Here is a 15,177-nt window from a genome sequence, read left to right as displayed (position 1 = left end):
AAAGTTGGAGTTTCCATGGCAACTGGGCAGCTGGTGTCTAGACACTGTGAAAGATGCCTTGCAATTGAGCCTGCGAGCCTAGCTCCCCTCCGTGCTCCCCTCCCCAATCTCCCTTTCCCACCGCTCCCCCCAGTTCCATTTGCTGCACACACGAATGCCGACGCAGGATGGGATTTCCGCGGTGCTGGGGGAAGAGAGGTGCAGGGTGGGAGGGGAAATCCCTAAGGCACTGTCTCATCAGCCTGACAAAGCGCAAAGGCAGCTGGGGCGACAGAACTGGGCTGACTCTCCTCAGAGGATTTAGTAGGATCAGAAAAAGAGGCAGCCGTCCAAGCTTGGACCAAACTCATCAACCATGGGACTGGCAGACATTGTTTTTCTTCTCCCAGCTAAAGCAACAGAGGCTGGCATGTGTGGAGCTGAAACAGAGATGAGGCAGTCCAGGAGCAGGAGGTCCAAAATGCCCCATATTGTGCCCGTCTTCACCTTTTCATTTTAACCTTAACAGGCCCTGTTTTAACTCCCTGCTCTCCAATATGCCATGGGCCTACTTTACCTGCAAAAACTATGAGAACAGCACATGCTACTTTGATTTCCTACTTCTGGGGCTGCTTCTTTCCAGTAATTACTGGGCAACTTCCTTAGCCCTCCTGCCTGCTACTTGCTGTGGAGCCATCCCTCCCCACCACCTTGTTGGGTTTGCCAAGGGGATGCAGATCTCCCAGGCCCTGCATGCCCATCAGGACCCCCAGGGCTCACAGGAACCTGGAGGTACCCTGGGTCTGTCTGTAGCAAGGGAGGGATTCAGTGGGAACTTGGGAGCAATTGTGCTGGGCAGTGCCCTGGACCAGGGAGAGCGGTTCATCTGAAATCCCCAGTTCTCCACCTCTTGGTGTTTTGCTGGGCCAGTATATATCTGTCAGTTTTCAGAAGCAGTGAGTAGGGAGGGCATAGGACTTTAGCACTGTGGATGATGCATAATAGGGCTGACTGCAATGGGCTAACTTGGATCAGGAAAAGAACAGTATAAGCAGCAGCTCTGAACCTGAACTGCATCTCGTTTCAGCAGTCTCAGACCTACCACAGTCTGCCTGGAATCGGCTTCTGGCTGGCTAGAAAGACAGATGGATCAGGACAGATGAATCAAGCTATGAAGCCTGGATTCAGATCTGGATCCATACGTCATTAAAACTAGGAGTGGCTCAGGTCAAGGATTTTTAAACAGGGCCTTCTGTAATCCAGCACCCCTTACCCTCCAAAAAAATGTCTCTAAGCAGAGCCATCTCTGGGGCAGACCCAGGCAAGAGACTGCTTATAACAGGGTAGTAAAACCTGGCTCAACATTTAAGAGCAAAGAGGAGACCTGACAAGACACAGGTTTTCCAGTCCCTTCTCTGGCCAAGCTGTAGCTAGCAGAGGACAGAAGGGGAAAGGAGTGAGCATGGCAAATGGTGGCTTTGGACCCATATCATGCCTGATGCTAGAGGAAGTGCAGAGATTGAGGAGAGTGGACAATACTTAACACGAAGGCATGGGAGAGTTCTATCTGAGTGATCAATATTAGCAATAATTATGAAAACAGTGAGAAAGCAGCAAAAGCAAAATCTCTACATCTGTTGCAGAATCCCAGAGTGTTTGCACAATTTCTTTTCCCTTGGCATCAGCCATGGTAATTTAAAGATCTGCAATGGAACAGAGAGGAAAAGGAAAACAAAACCCAAGCCACCAGCCACAAAAGAAATGATCAGTAGAGAGGTTACTGCTACTATGGTCATAAGCTGATGTCTGCTCTGATTTAATTAATCTTGGCAAGTCAGACGGGAGCTGGGCAGGTCCCAAGAGACAGTATTTTACCCGGAAATCCACTCAACCTAATTTCACTAATGTAGGGCAGTAGAGAGACTTGGAGTGGAGCCTGCACGCTCAGCCATTAAAGCACAGCATAGGCAAAGGCAGCTGGAAGTACCACCATCCAGCAAAACTGCTGCTTGCCTGCCTGCTTCAGCTTTACAGCAACCAGACCTGCATATGTTCAAGGCATTTGCCCACCAGCAGGGCTCACAGACATGGTTCTCACCCATTCCAAGAAATAAATGGAGTGCTGAGGGGCAGGAGCTCTCTAAAACCCTATTTCAGCAAGGATCTGCAGTTCGTTTCCATATCATTTCTCTTCTCTAGGCAAGGCACTTAGAATGCTCTGGCAGATGCCTGTAGGAGCTGTAGGTATGGAGCACCTCTCAGCCCCTGGCCCTTAAGCTGGGAAGCTAACACACTTCAGCCTCTCCCACCAAACAGCTTTGTCACTTGAGCAATTGTGCAATCATAGCTTAAGGTTTGTGTGAAGGCTCTGAGGCTGCCCAAAAGGTTTCTCAGCTAGACTACCCCCTCCAGAGTCCTAGATTAAAGTGAGATCGGTGGCAGTTCATCTCATAGATGCCTATCTCCACTGCGAAATTATCCCATGCGATAGAATGATTTGGACAGAGGAAATCACGTTAGATTTAGAAAAAAATGGAATAGATAGCAAAGCTGCAAAACAAACTAAAATCTCAAAGCAGTGTCTGGGGGCTCCAGGGCTGGAATAACCAGGAACAATGTAAGTATTGACTGAAATGCAGTTAAAAAGCTGTGGGGGTGATAATTGCAAGCACAGACTAGCCCCTCACCCTTTTTTTCTTTTTTTAAAGATTTTGACCCTTTTGAGCCATTCCTGCTTTATCCTTCAGGACAGATTTTCTTTTCCTCCAAGCTTCTGCTGCTTCCTAGTACAGCTCAGCCTCCTCTTCTCTTCTCCTATTTCTTTCACGCATGCACATCTTATCTTCTCCTTTTGTGAGTTAGCGTTCTTCTTTTGCTTTGTCTCTGTGCCTGCGATGCACTAGAACAAATGTGGATATCTCCATCGATGCCAATCACCTTAGCTTGCTAGGGAAAGATGTAGGTGCTCCCAGGCTGCAGTTCCTCTTGTCCTAAAGTAGATGTCTAAGCAGCTCAGGTTAACAGATTCCTAAAAATCTTGGGTTTACTTCCAGTAACTTGACAGGGAGCACAGGATGAGAAGATCAGCTGGAGATGTCTGTACGTAGACATCTAAAATTGGGCGAGATGTTCATCGACTCCTACTTTAAGTTTCCCATTTCATGATCTCTCCAGATGCGTCTGTGCTGCCCCAGTCAGAGTCCATCTAACACAATAACTCACTGCCTCCTGCTTGTTCTCTGCTTTGCAAGCAGACATAGAGGACTCATCTTGTGGGAGGAGATCTCACAGTGCTAGTATGTTCAGAAGGAGAGGCAGCTTTAGATGGTGGAAATACAGCCACTCAGAACAACGTACTTTTGTTCCTAAAGCAGGAGATGGAACATTTTGCCCAAGTGGCCTGAAATTACTCCTGTGTTTTTAATCACCTTTTATGCCCATTCCAACAAAGCGCAAAGTGCATGTAAAATGTCAACACTATACAGCTGTGGATGTATAGCTGTATCTGTCCACTACAAACTAACACATATGTCCAGAGTGCAAGGAAGTGGAAAATCAAGCCTAGCATTGGGTAAAAAGCAACATAACACATATCCCCTCTGATCTGTCTAGTAATCTCCCCAGGAACATCTAGCAGCCCTTTGCTGGGATGTTGAAAACTGGGTTGGAGAAAACCTCAGAGAACATACTGCAGAAATAGCCTACCTCAAACAAACTGGCGAAGGGTGAGTCAGATAAATCATCTCACCTCTCTTTGTGAATTGGAAACTGTTATTAACTGGCCCTGATGTCAGCAGGTTTATGCTGGCATTGCTCCCATTCCACAGTGAGAATCTTCTCTTTTTCACCACTGTGATTTAGCGGAGCCACAGCTTGAACTTTATTTTTCATGCTGATTTGTATATGCTTTATGATATCACTTCTTGCTGAAGTTCATTGCTGAATGACACCAGGTTTCTTCTTGTCCTGAAGATCAGTGAAACAACGCTAAAGCTGGTGGAAAATAAGACGCAGCTTAGTGGTAACAGGACGCAAGGGTACATAGGGTATTTCACCTCATTGCTCTAGTGGCGTACAAGAAAGAGGGGGGAGAGTGGATAGCTGAGTTCTTCTTGAGCTAAGTTCTTCTTATTGGGAAGATAGACGTTTTGTTTATATTTGGGCCATCTACATGATGGAAATTTACCTGTGTTTGCCATGTGTCCAGTGTTTTCTTTCTCTTATTTATCTCTGTTCTGCACAACATTTGAGTATGTGGTGAAGTGACTTTAAATCCTTTCTGCTGCTCCTTGATCTCAAAATCTGTCTAGGCAGTTTCAGCCACGGTGGAAAACCAAGCAATCCCTGGGTTGCTTCAGCAGAGAGGCATTTGCCTAGCACTAGCTGCTCCCCAGAGAGAAGCAATGGGGGTAGCAAGGACCTCTGCAGAAGTTCTTTGCCACCCAAGGATCTCTGGGTGCCAGCAGCACTCTGTGGGAATTAGATTTGCCACTGCAGTGCTGTAACAGGGAATGTAGCATGGTAAAAAATTATGTTTTAACGTGTTCGCTTATCCTAAGAGCAAGAACAGTGCAAGAAACATTGTGAGCTATCCCGTGTGACTCTGAGATTGCCAGCTTCCCCCGCTTCAAATACAACCAAATTTCCTGCCTGAGTTGCTAGGACAATTGTGAAGAGCCTGCTATTGTAGGAGCAGGAACCCAGTTTCAACTGCTAATGTAACGGGAGAATCAGTGTTACGTAACAGTGTGTGAACTGGACAAGGCACTCAATATTAGAGCAGGTATTCAGGACATCCCAGTGTCTACCTCTGTATTTGCTACGTTAGGTGCCCTTGAAGAGACTGTGCACATTTTCAGTAGGAAGCCACAAAAAGTTTTAAACATGATGAAACGCTAGTGGGCGGTGATTGTGTTCCTTAAGCTTCCTTGCCTATCCTTTGTTGTACGTATGTAGGCCCTTTCATTCATCTTGCATTTACCTGTGAGAAAAGAGAAGCTTTGCCTCACTAGGGTCTTACCGAGTTCGCTTTGCTGCTGGCTATCAGTATTTTTTAGGCTCAGACTTTGGCTTGGATGGTCATGCCCCATACTGGGGTCCTACTCTCAGCTCTGTAATTCAGCACGTCTCTTGTTATCAATGCATTGGAGAAGAGCAGGATTGAAAGCACTCCCCTCCCTCCCCAGTAGCATATGATCAAGTCATTCAGGAAAAATGATAAAATTTGGACCAACTTGACCTGCTTTGTCTTCCAACCATACTTGAGACCTATTTTAATCAATAGCCTGTTTTGCCTTTAGCTCATGGTTGTAGCAGTGCTCTATATAGAAGAAATCCTTAAGTAGCACTCAGTTTTGTTGCACAGTATCAAGGGAAAGCAAGTTCACAGATGCTTTTGCTGGCAAGGAGTTTGCAGCTGCAGGGGCTGAAGCCATGGTACTGGGCCATGTTGCCATAGACTTCCTTTTTGGAAAAAACAGCAGTAGGAATCCACCAAGACAAAAAGTGTTTGAAGATCCAGTAGCAGAGCTTTAATTAAATTGATTCAGATCTGGGAGTTGCACACATCTTACAAATGATCCATATGGAAACGGTGCATAGGGAGGTATCTAAAAGAGAGGCTAAAAAGCTGAGGGGGAGAGGGAAGTGAGGATGCACCTAGTGCCAGTATTGGAAGCAAACACAAGTCTGCCATCTCATGGCATTGAAGGGACCAGGCCAAAAAGCATAAGTAGTCTCGGTAAGCAGAGGCTCACATCCTAGTTAGCATTCTCACTACTGCAAAAGATGAGTGTGAGGATGGCAGTCCTCATAAACTAAACGTTGGCATGTGAACCTCCATAGTGTTAAGCTCACAGCATGAACCACGCCATGGTTTTTGAATATGCCAACTAGCTTTGCCTCAGGCAAAGTTAGTTCTGATCCCCTGTCCAAGGCAGCCACCCTGTTCTGCAGAGTGTTTAGCCATACGGACATGAGTGGTGTGGTGCCAGCTGGCCTCAGGGCCAGGGAGCAGTCCCTGGCCTATTTTATTTGCTAGTATAGGTACGATCTGATAGCCCCTCAGAAAATCCAAGAACTGTCTGGTTCAAAGGGATCCCACAGTCCTCTGTGGAATGACCACTGGAGATACACTGAAGCCACGGAGCTATCTCGAGTGCCACTGAAGTATGGACATACCAAGCTTGCGCGCCATACTGCGCTACCCAGCCTTTTGGTGCACCTGCTTCTTTTCCCTGTTTTTTACCCAAATCTCAAGTGACACTGCTTGCTTGGCCTCTCCATTGCGTGTGTGTAGGAAGTCAGGGAGAGATGGGGATGGCGCAAACCAGCCACTCTAGCGCATTAAGACCCTTGTGCATTATTCTACGTCATAGCCTTGCAGACCTGGTGAACCCTCATCTTCACCAGTAAATAGCAATCCACATGGGCACACACCTTAGTGGTTGTTCTGAAACAGGCTCAGGAACATGCTGGTGTACCTTTATGTCCCTGGAGGAGTTGGTCAGCAATAACTTGAATACAATTAAATCAGGCCTACTGCAGCAGGGTGAGTCTCAGACTGAATGAAGCCAGCGGCAAGATCATTCCAGCTTGAATGACACTCTTTGGTTTACCTTATCTCTCCTGGTTCCTCTTTCTTCCCCTCAATTCTGATCCCTTGTCCAATCTTGTCCAATTCATTGTAATGGAATTGCTATTAGTGTCCATTTTAATTTTTCGTGTGAGTAGTATGCCAGTACAGGGTGTCTAATTGACAGACAGACTTAGCCTCAAGTTACGCTCATTGCTTCCCACAAGACAGCTCTGCCTTTGAAAGGAGATCCCAGAGAACTGGAGAGACAGTGACAACCTCTCTGCTGAAGGATCTTGTTCTTGAAGGTTTAGAGATGTTTCTTTAGAACCTTATTCAGTATAAAAGAGAATTGAATTACATATTATAAGATTTTTCCCTATGGATCTTGCGAGCTGCAAGTGTGAGTATAGAGTTTTCTCTTCATGACTTCTTTAAGACTAGGCTAGGAGTAGCAGTAATTAAGGGGGAACAATTCAACACTGATTGGCATGGTTGGTGGGCTCAATAAGATGGTAATGTACATGTCTGATATAGTTCATTCTATCCTGTAAGCTAAGAGCCTAATCAGTGCACCTGATGAAATGAATGATGGTTGCCTGTCACGTTAGTAGGGAGCTGGGCTCAGAGATCCAGGCACTTCCTTCAAGTTGCCTGTGCTTTCTGGCAGAGCTGGAAGTGTTTTGTGTGAGCTAGGCACTTGTCTGCTGTACTGAAACGCAGCAAATTCTGTCCATGTCACAGAAATGCCAGATACTTTGAGATCTGGGTCACTTTGGGAAGCGAGAAGCCTGAAGCCATGAAATCCATCATGCGATGACTATATGCACGTGCAGGATGCTCTAGATCGTGGCTGACTAACCCTGGACCATCTCTTTCCCCACTAGATGCTGTAGAAGAAACCAAACCTACTGAAAGTGCCCAGCAGGAAGAGGTGAAAGAAGAAGAGAGCAAGGCGGACCAAGAAAATGCCTGAACATTAAGAAATGACTCCCCATTGCCCCTCCCTCCCTCCCCCTATCCTCTATCCTTCCTCACCACCCCAATCTTGATCTCCCCCTTTCCTGCTCACACCTGTGAGCCTGTCCATCCCTCTCCCATTCCCACTTAAACCCTTTTTCTCTCTGTGTGGCAAACATTTAAAGAAAAAAAAAAGCAGGAAAAATCCCAGTCAAACAGTGTGGCTTAAACATTTCTTTGTTTCTTGGTGTTGTTATGGCGAGTTTTTTGGTAATGATGATCCAATCATTTTGGGAAAATTCTTGCACTGTATCAGAGTTCTTTGATCTGGCGCGTGCGTGTGTCTGTCTGCCCACCGCGAGCGCGCTCTCTCTCTCTCTCTTTCTCCTCTCTCTCTTTTCCAAGTGTGTGTGTGTGCAATGTTCCGTTCATCCGAGGAGTCCAAACTTATCGAGTGGTTAAAACGAAAACAAAACAGAAAAAAAATCCTTTTCTTCCTTTTTCAATGTGATGGAATGAACTAAAGAAAAAACAAACCCAACAAACAAATGAGCAAAAAATAATACTAAACCCCAGTTTGTTTTCAGAACTAAAACAAAAAATGTGCCAATTAGCATAATGCGTGGCTCCAGGCTCCTTTTTCAAACTGAACAATAATTATAATAAATGAGAATAATGATCATTAATACCACCGTGTCGCATTTCTATGCTGCCTTACGTCCCACTGGCCTGTGTACACAGACCGGTCTTTGGTGGGCCATTTGTTGAGTGGACCTCCTCTTTGCTTCTCAGCCACTGCTTCGCCATGGGTCGGTGACTGACTGTTCTCCCTGGCACTGCTAAGGGGATTTTTAAGGGAAGCAGGCTTGGATTTTGGTTTAGGCATTAGCACTGACTAACATAACAAAAATAGCAAAATCGGTTTTACGAAATAACAAAATAAGCAGCTCTCCAGGAAACCTCTAGGCCCTGATTCAGAGAACCATGGCTACCTTGGAAGGCTAAGCCTAGGGTGTCCCATGTGTCCTGACAGAGGGACCAACTTTTGCTTAAGCTGAGGCTCCGATCCCCACTGAGGGCTGAGTGGGGACAGGGGCCATGGGGCCTGCACTCCCCCCAGCGGCGGGGTCACCACTTGCCCTACTAGGCTGGAGTCGGAGAGTTGTTAGGTAACATGGTACAGCCCTCCAGAAATGTTCTTTCTGGCAAAATAAATTGGCCCAATGCATTAAGTAAACAGAAGACATGGGGCCAGGTCAAGGTCTGGTGATGTAAGAGCCAGCTGATGGCACTTTTGACAGCTATCTCACTACCACTTCTTGGAAAGCATGTGGTAAAACTCAGGTTACTCACCCAGTTCTAATTAGGGCCTAGGTTTTCGTTCTCACTTACAGCCTTTCCCAGCAGCCAGCTAAAATCTTAGCTCAGGCTTGTGCAGCAGGCAGAGCACCACCTGACAAATCTCCACTACCGCTTTCCATAGCGTGCAAGATTTTCCTTGGTGCATGCCAACTGAATATCCACCTTTTTCAGTGGATGAGACCTGACGGACTCCCCAGCCTGAGGGAGAATGGCTGTCAGGGTCTGCTGTTCTGTTTATTAGCTGTGAGAGTGAACAGCTTAAATGTATCGGGGGAAAAAAAAAATCTTTTTAAAGCCCTTTCATAAAAGCCCTGTTAAGACTGTAATAAATACTGAGAGTGCTGCTCTTTCACTGCCTTGATTATTATCATGTGCTTTCCCACCAGCTTTTGCATGGTTTCCCGGCTGCATTGGAAATGACAACTACTGTACCCTGCAGTATTGCAGTACAATACTGCTGTTGGCAGGACCAGGATTAATTGGCCTCACAGCTGTAACACCAAAAAGATGAGTCTGCTGACAACCCCAAAGCACCTCGCTGGCTAATGCTTGGAGTACCAGTCCAAATGCCTTTCAAGGGCTGGCTTGTTCTCCCTTCCCCACTCCTTTGTTCTCCTCCATCTCTATGTTGGAAACAGGGAGAAAAGATGAACGGCATCTCCTCAAAGATGACTATTTTGAACTTAGATTGCTCACTGGAAATGCCCTCAAAATGCATCAGGGCTCATTTCCATGTGCTTCCTGACTTTGTGTAGAAATAAGAGAGAGAGAGAGAGTGGGAGGAAAAAAAGAGAGGGGAGAGAGAGTGGGAGAGAGATTGGACAGAGATTTTTAAAAACAGGGATTAGAGAGAGGAGAAAAAAAGATTTTGGAGTGGATAGATGGATGATAGGGAGAGAAAGGGGAGTATAGTTAGCGTAAGAAAGATTAGAGTGAAAAAGGTGAGAGAGAGACAGGAAGAAATTAGATATTATGGAGCAATAGATGATTGATAGAGATAGTGAAACGTAGCTAGCTAAAGTAGATTAGACAGACTAAATAGATAGAAGGATGGGCTGACTGACAGATAGGTATTGTGTCATACTTCATAAACAATATATATGCTAATATTCCCATATCATGATGGGTAGAAAACCCTGAGACACCTTCCAGCCTGACCTCAATTCAGCAAATGTAGCGCGGACATCCGGCATTGCTTGGACCGTATGTCAGGTCTCGCAAGCCTGCCCATTCCCACTGTGGACGCGGCAGGTGGGCGGATGGTGTATGGGGAGGGAGAGTGCTCTGACAGACACAGCGGGCTGAGGCCCCTTCTGGCGAGGCATAGTACGTTTGCTCTTTGTAGCGTACAAGATGCCCAGCCCGGCTCCGATGTTGCAAACGCCTCGTGTCTCTAGCACTGAATCAAGAGAACTGAGGTTCAGCTCTCAGGATTTGTGGGAGAGGTGTTTGGGAGGAGGCAAGAAGGAGAGAGCACAGCTTTTATGTAGCTTCATCTCCTGTCATGACCATTTAAAAGGGTTTTCTTAAGGATTGTCTCGTTCATACCTGCAAGGACCACATGGTCTCCCTACTCTTCTGACTTTAGATCCCAAACTTTTCATCTTGCCTCCACTTTATTATTACTATTTTTTACTTTATAAGGAAAAAAAATCTGCTCCTCATGTCTTCCTGGACATAGGCCATCCTCCCTCCTCAATAAACAGAAACCTTCTCCTCTCCCCGGGGATGTTTTATCTTTGCATTTTGCATGTTGCCTCCCCCTTGGCTGATGGCTGGGGCATCGTGTGTGTTTTGCCATCATTTTTAAGAACATACTTTGCCTTGTTGCTTAGAGACAAAAAGGGTTGAGGGAGTTACATTTTGTTTTTTCCCCACAAAAGGAATGGAGTATGTGGTTACCAGCTGCAGCCCTACATAATTTTAGTACTAGTTCCTCTCCCTTGGTTCTAGTTTAAAACTGCGAGCTGTAACCAAGCACCCCCTATCATTCTTATTGTACAGTGTCCTGATTCTGCCAGACAGTCAGGGCAAGAAGAGAGTGAGGGAGTACACAAACGAACTTTGCCTTGAGCAGGCAGTGGTTTATGTGTAGGAGATCTGTACAGGAAGCTGCACTGCCTTCAGGGTACAGGAAGAGAGCAGAAAAAAGCATTTGGATTACCTTGAATTGCCTCAAGAACTCAAGAAAGGATATAGCATGGGATGGAAACTGGAAGGGCCTCGGAGAGCAGGGGCATTTGAGGAACGATTTTCTGGCATGATATCAAATGAACTAAGAGCAGCTCAAGAGGTAGAAAGTCCCAGAATCAAAGTGGCGGAGCAGAGTATCCAACAGAGTAGCTGGAGCTTTTCTAGCATTCCTCATGCAACAGCTAACATGAATTCCCAAGGGAGTATATATCTATTCCTCTTTCCTCTCTCCCTGGAGGATGAATAGCTTGCCGGGAGGTGCCTCTGGTTGTTACTTTATGCATGGAGAGGGAAGGGGATGTCAACATGATTCATACTGGGAAGACAGTGTCTGACCTCACGTTCCTTGCCAGGGAAATTTGGAATCCAAGAGGGGCTTTTCTCATGCCTCTGTAATTAAGATATGCTAGTGATCCACATCTATACTGAACGCTCCTATCAGCTGTAGGCGAGCCAGCTCTTCACATTTCACCTCATCAAAATTAAGTCTTGGAAAAGTATAAAATATCGAAACCTAACACCCCTGTCAATGCAGTACATCATTTGCATGAATTTGGTCTGCTTTGCAATGCATGTGGCATCCACACACTGTCTGCATTGGTAGCATATAAAAACACAACCCTTGCAACAGTTGCATCAGCCAAGAAAACTCCACCATGAGCCACTTTCCAAAGGGAGGGGAAGCACATCCTGCTGAGATCCCTTCAGACCTGGTGTTTTCCAAACCCAAACCCTAATGCAGCCCCATGAGAGGCCTTAGCTATAAGGAATTCGGCTATGGTGACAGTATAAGCGCCATCATTCAGGGAATGTGTTACTTTAAATGAAAGAAATGGCCATGACTGGAGGAGAGGGGTTTAGAAAGAAAGGAAAGAAGAAAAAGAGAAAACAGGGAGTTCATACTAAACTCCCCACCAAGGTACTGGTGACAGTTTTTTTCTTTTTTCCTGCACTCTCCTTATGGCACGCTGTAGCACGTAAGGCTTTTTGTACTGAAGGTCTGATGTTTGTCGTAGGTGTCTTAGGAGAGAGACGGAGTGGTTGTGGTTTGCAGAGGTGGAGGAAAGAGTTGGAATGAATGTTCTTGCGACCCCTTTTGGCCAAGAAGTCTATTTGGTGATCACCTTCCGCTCAGTGATGTGGGGTGGTGGTCATGGGGTCCTCTTCCAGGTCTATGCTCAGAATCTCTGCTTTTCTGCATTGCCACATTAGCACTTTCACTGGCTATTTAGAGCACCTCGGGACTGGTTGTCCTCTCGCTCACACTGGGGTAACTCAGGAGTCACTCCACTGGAACCAGTGGTGTTAATCTGGTGTGAAAATGATGCGAGAGGAGGATTCAGGTCCTCGGGGGGGAGGATTTTCCAGGTCCCTGAGGGGGAAAAAATCAATGGGAGTTACATATCTAACTGCCACTTGTGCCTGTGAAAGTCTGCCCCTTCTCTACCCATATGTATATAGGGTACAATTTTCAGAATAGCCTAAATGACGTGGACACTTAAGAGCACACAGGTCACTGGCTTTCAGAGAGACTTAATCGCCTAAGGCTCAGATGCTGGAGGACGTTCAGCCTCTTAACTGCAGCAGGTTTTAGGGCTCTGGACTCAAATTCTCCAGTCATTTTTGAAAATGGAACTTAAGATCTTGAATCATTTAGGTGGTTCTGAAAATGTTACCCTTTATCCATTTTCAGGGTGTTGATCTCAGGTCATGTGCAAGCCTGCATTCTTATCTACAATGCTTTATTACTACTTTTCTGTTGAGCAATACTTGGAAGAAGAGGTGAAGGCTGAGATTTGCAGAAAAGACTAGTGACCAAGTGGCTCACATCTGGTGTACCTAACTTGAGACACCGTACAGGGGCCCAATTTGCAAGTCCCCTGTACACTCTGAACATCAAGATTCATGTATTACACACCCACAACCACTGGTCACTTCCAAAAATCCCAGCCTGAGACCTAGACTACTCTTGCAAAAGAAAATCCTAGGATAGCTGTTCATCCAATAGCTTGTTTTTTCTGCTCATGCCTGTTCCCAATGAACAAAACACATCCCTATGCATCACCTAAGCCCTATTTTGAGAAGTTACACTGGCATACAGCTGAAGTAACACAGTAGTAAATCAGGGCCTGAAGAAGAAGAGTACAGCCTAGAGAGTATAAAGAACTATGAAATATTTGGAAGCTAATAAGAGCAGATTCGACGATTAGAGTGGCCCATTTCCGATGCTCTTGTGTGAGGATCTGGAAAGAGTCTCTCACTCATTGTACTTGTGCATTATGAATGTGTCCATCTGCAGAGATCTAATGTACACATATGTCCTGAATATTGTCCTAAGGTTGCAAGCTTCAAAACTGAGCAGAAAACATTCCCAAGAAGTGAGAATAATACAGATGTCTGTATTTGAAAAATTGGTTCAAATAAAGTCTCTCACTTATAGATACCTGTAGTTGTGTGCAATTATTTGTTCCCTGAACAGAAGTTTCTCCTTGCTGAGATTTTCAATGCTTTTGTGAAAAATCTTATTCTATTTTCCCTCTCTACAGTTTGTGGCCTTACCAGTCAAGTCCTGTTACTGTGGAAATACTTTCTCCTTATTCTTTCTGGGTAAAAAGCTATGTTAAAATGAAAGGGTGAAGTAAAAGGCCTGCTATGTTTTTACTGTTGTTAAATGTCTGTTGAGGTAGAAGATACAGGCCTGACTCACTCAAGATGCAGTCTTGATGTGCAAAAATATGGATATTTGTATAATAAGAAACAGACATTACCACAGAATCTCTTGACCCAGGAAAAGCTAGTGTATGGCTGTCTATACACTCCCTGAAATTAAGCTGAACCAAGGAAAGCTGTGCTTTCAGCACCACATATCTGCAAAAAGTCCACAGCAAAATGTTAGGGCTGGAACGTTCTAAGTAAAGGAATTTGCATGGGTCTAGAAAGCCAGTCTCTCCCTGATGTTAGTCACCGTTAAGGGAAGCATTCGGCATGTTTAAGGAAAAGTGAGTACAAAACGGAATAAATTTATTTAGGCAATTAGGCAATCTGGAAAGCTCCTTCTCCCTTGAGCAACAGTATCTAAAAGTATCACATTCCTCAACGAATGTAAAGATTCAGTAGTTCACTAGGAAACTCCAGCAGCTTTTCAGATAGGAATATATATTTCAACACCTAAGAAGCTCCACCAAGCTCCTTCCTTCAGTATCAGCTTTGTGCCAAGAGCAATGAAATATGAACAGAGCAGAGCCTGCTGCCCAAGCTGTGCTAGTCTGACGACTTTAATGCTGTGCTGTATCTGTCAGCAGCTCAAGAGCAGGGCTGAAATCAAACATTTTTATCACATCCGTTCATCCCAGGAAGCTTTGCAACTGCTATTTAGAAATCACTTGCAACTCATCTCTGAAATACAGCAGCTGGCTTAGCAAGGGCCCAGAAAAATTCCTGATGGGGCTATAAGGAGCTGCCTGGGAAACTGAGCAGACCTCAGCACCTCGCATGGGTTCTGGATAAAGTGCCAATTTACAAATGAAAATGACACAATTAGATGTCTGTATTCTTGCATGTAATCATCAGTTGCCCTGTGGCTTCTCCAAAAAAGGCGTAGACTCCAGCTTGTGTGCAAACAAATATCTAGCATTCAAAATCAAGTGGTTTCAATTAGTCACGTAGCTAGATTGCAGGGCTCGACTCTGGCTGTTTTGTTTCATTTCAATGGGGGAAAACATCTGTAAAGGGATAGCCAAGGACTTCCCTCCAAGTAAATGGCTGTCTTGGGGTGGCAGGGCTGCCTTGGGCTCTTATTTCCTCTACATAGTGGAAAGAGAGGCAGGAGCCTGAACAGCTAACTCATGTGTCAGATGAAATGCTCAGCCTAACTTAAATCTCTGCCAGGGTGTTTCTAACCAGACACACACAGCTTTTCACATATGATTTCCAGTGTTGCTCTCTTGCCATTGTGAATCGGAAATAAACTTTCTGATTGAATTGTACAAAGTAACTTGTGATTCACCTCATGTTACCCTGCCATTGCCTTCCTGCCCTCCTGTGGGAGGTTTTTTGCAGATTGCTGAGTTATATACACAGACCGCTGCTGACAGCCTTTCTGCAACTTT

At 45.4% G+C, this 15,177-nt stretch overlaps 1 protein-coding gene across 1 annotated transcript in view; it reads left to right on the top strand.

Moving 5' to 3' along the window:
* Positions 1-13,509, top strand: part of GAP43 (growth associated protein 43) — a 62,894-nt gene extending 49,385 nt beyond the window's left edge. Inside the window, exon 3 of the mRNA XM_009675201.2 lies at positions 7,441-13,509. Within this exon, the coding sequence (XP_009673496.1) occupies positions 7,441-7,529 (89 nt within the window). The 3' untranslated portion in view covers positions 7,530-13,509. The remainder of the gene's footprint in view (positions 1-7,440) is intronic.
* The last annotated feature ends 1,668 nt before the right edge of the window (positions 13,510-15,177 follow it).

This window comes from Struthio camelus, chromosome 1, assembly GCF_040807025.1.
Source record: "Struthio camelus isolate bStrCam1 chromosome 1, bStrCam1.hap1, whole genome shotgun sequence".
Lineage (NCBI taxonomy): Eukaryota > Metazoa > Chordata > Aves > Struthioniformes > Struthionidae > Struthio > Struthio camelus.
This window is presented reverse-complemented; position numbering and strand designations above follow the sequence as displayed.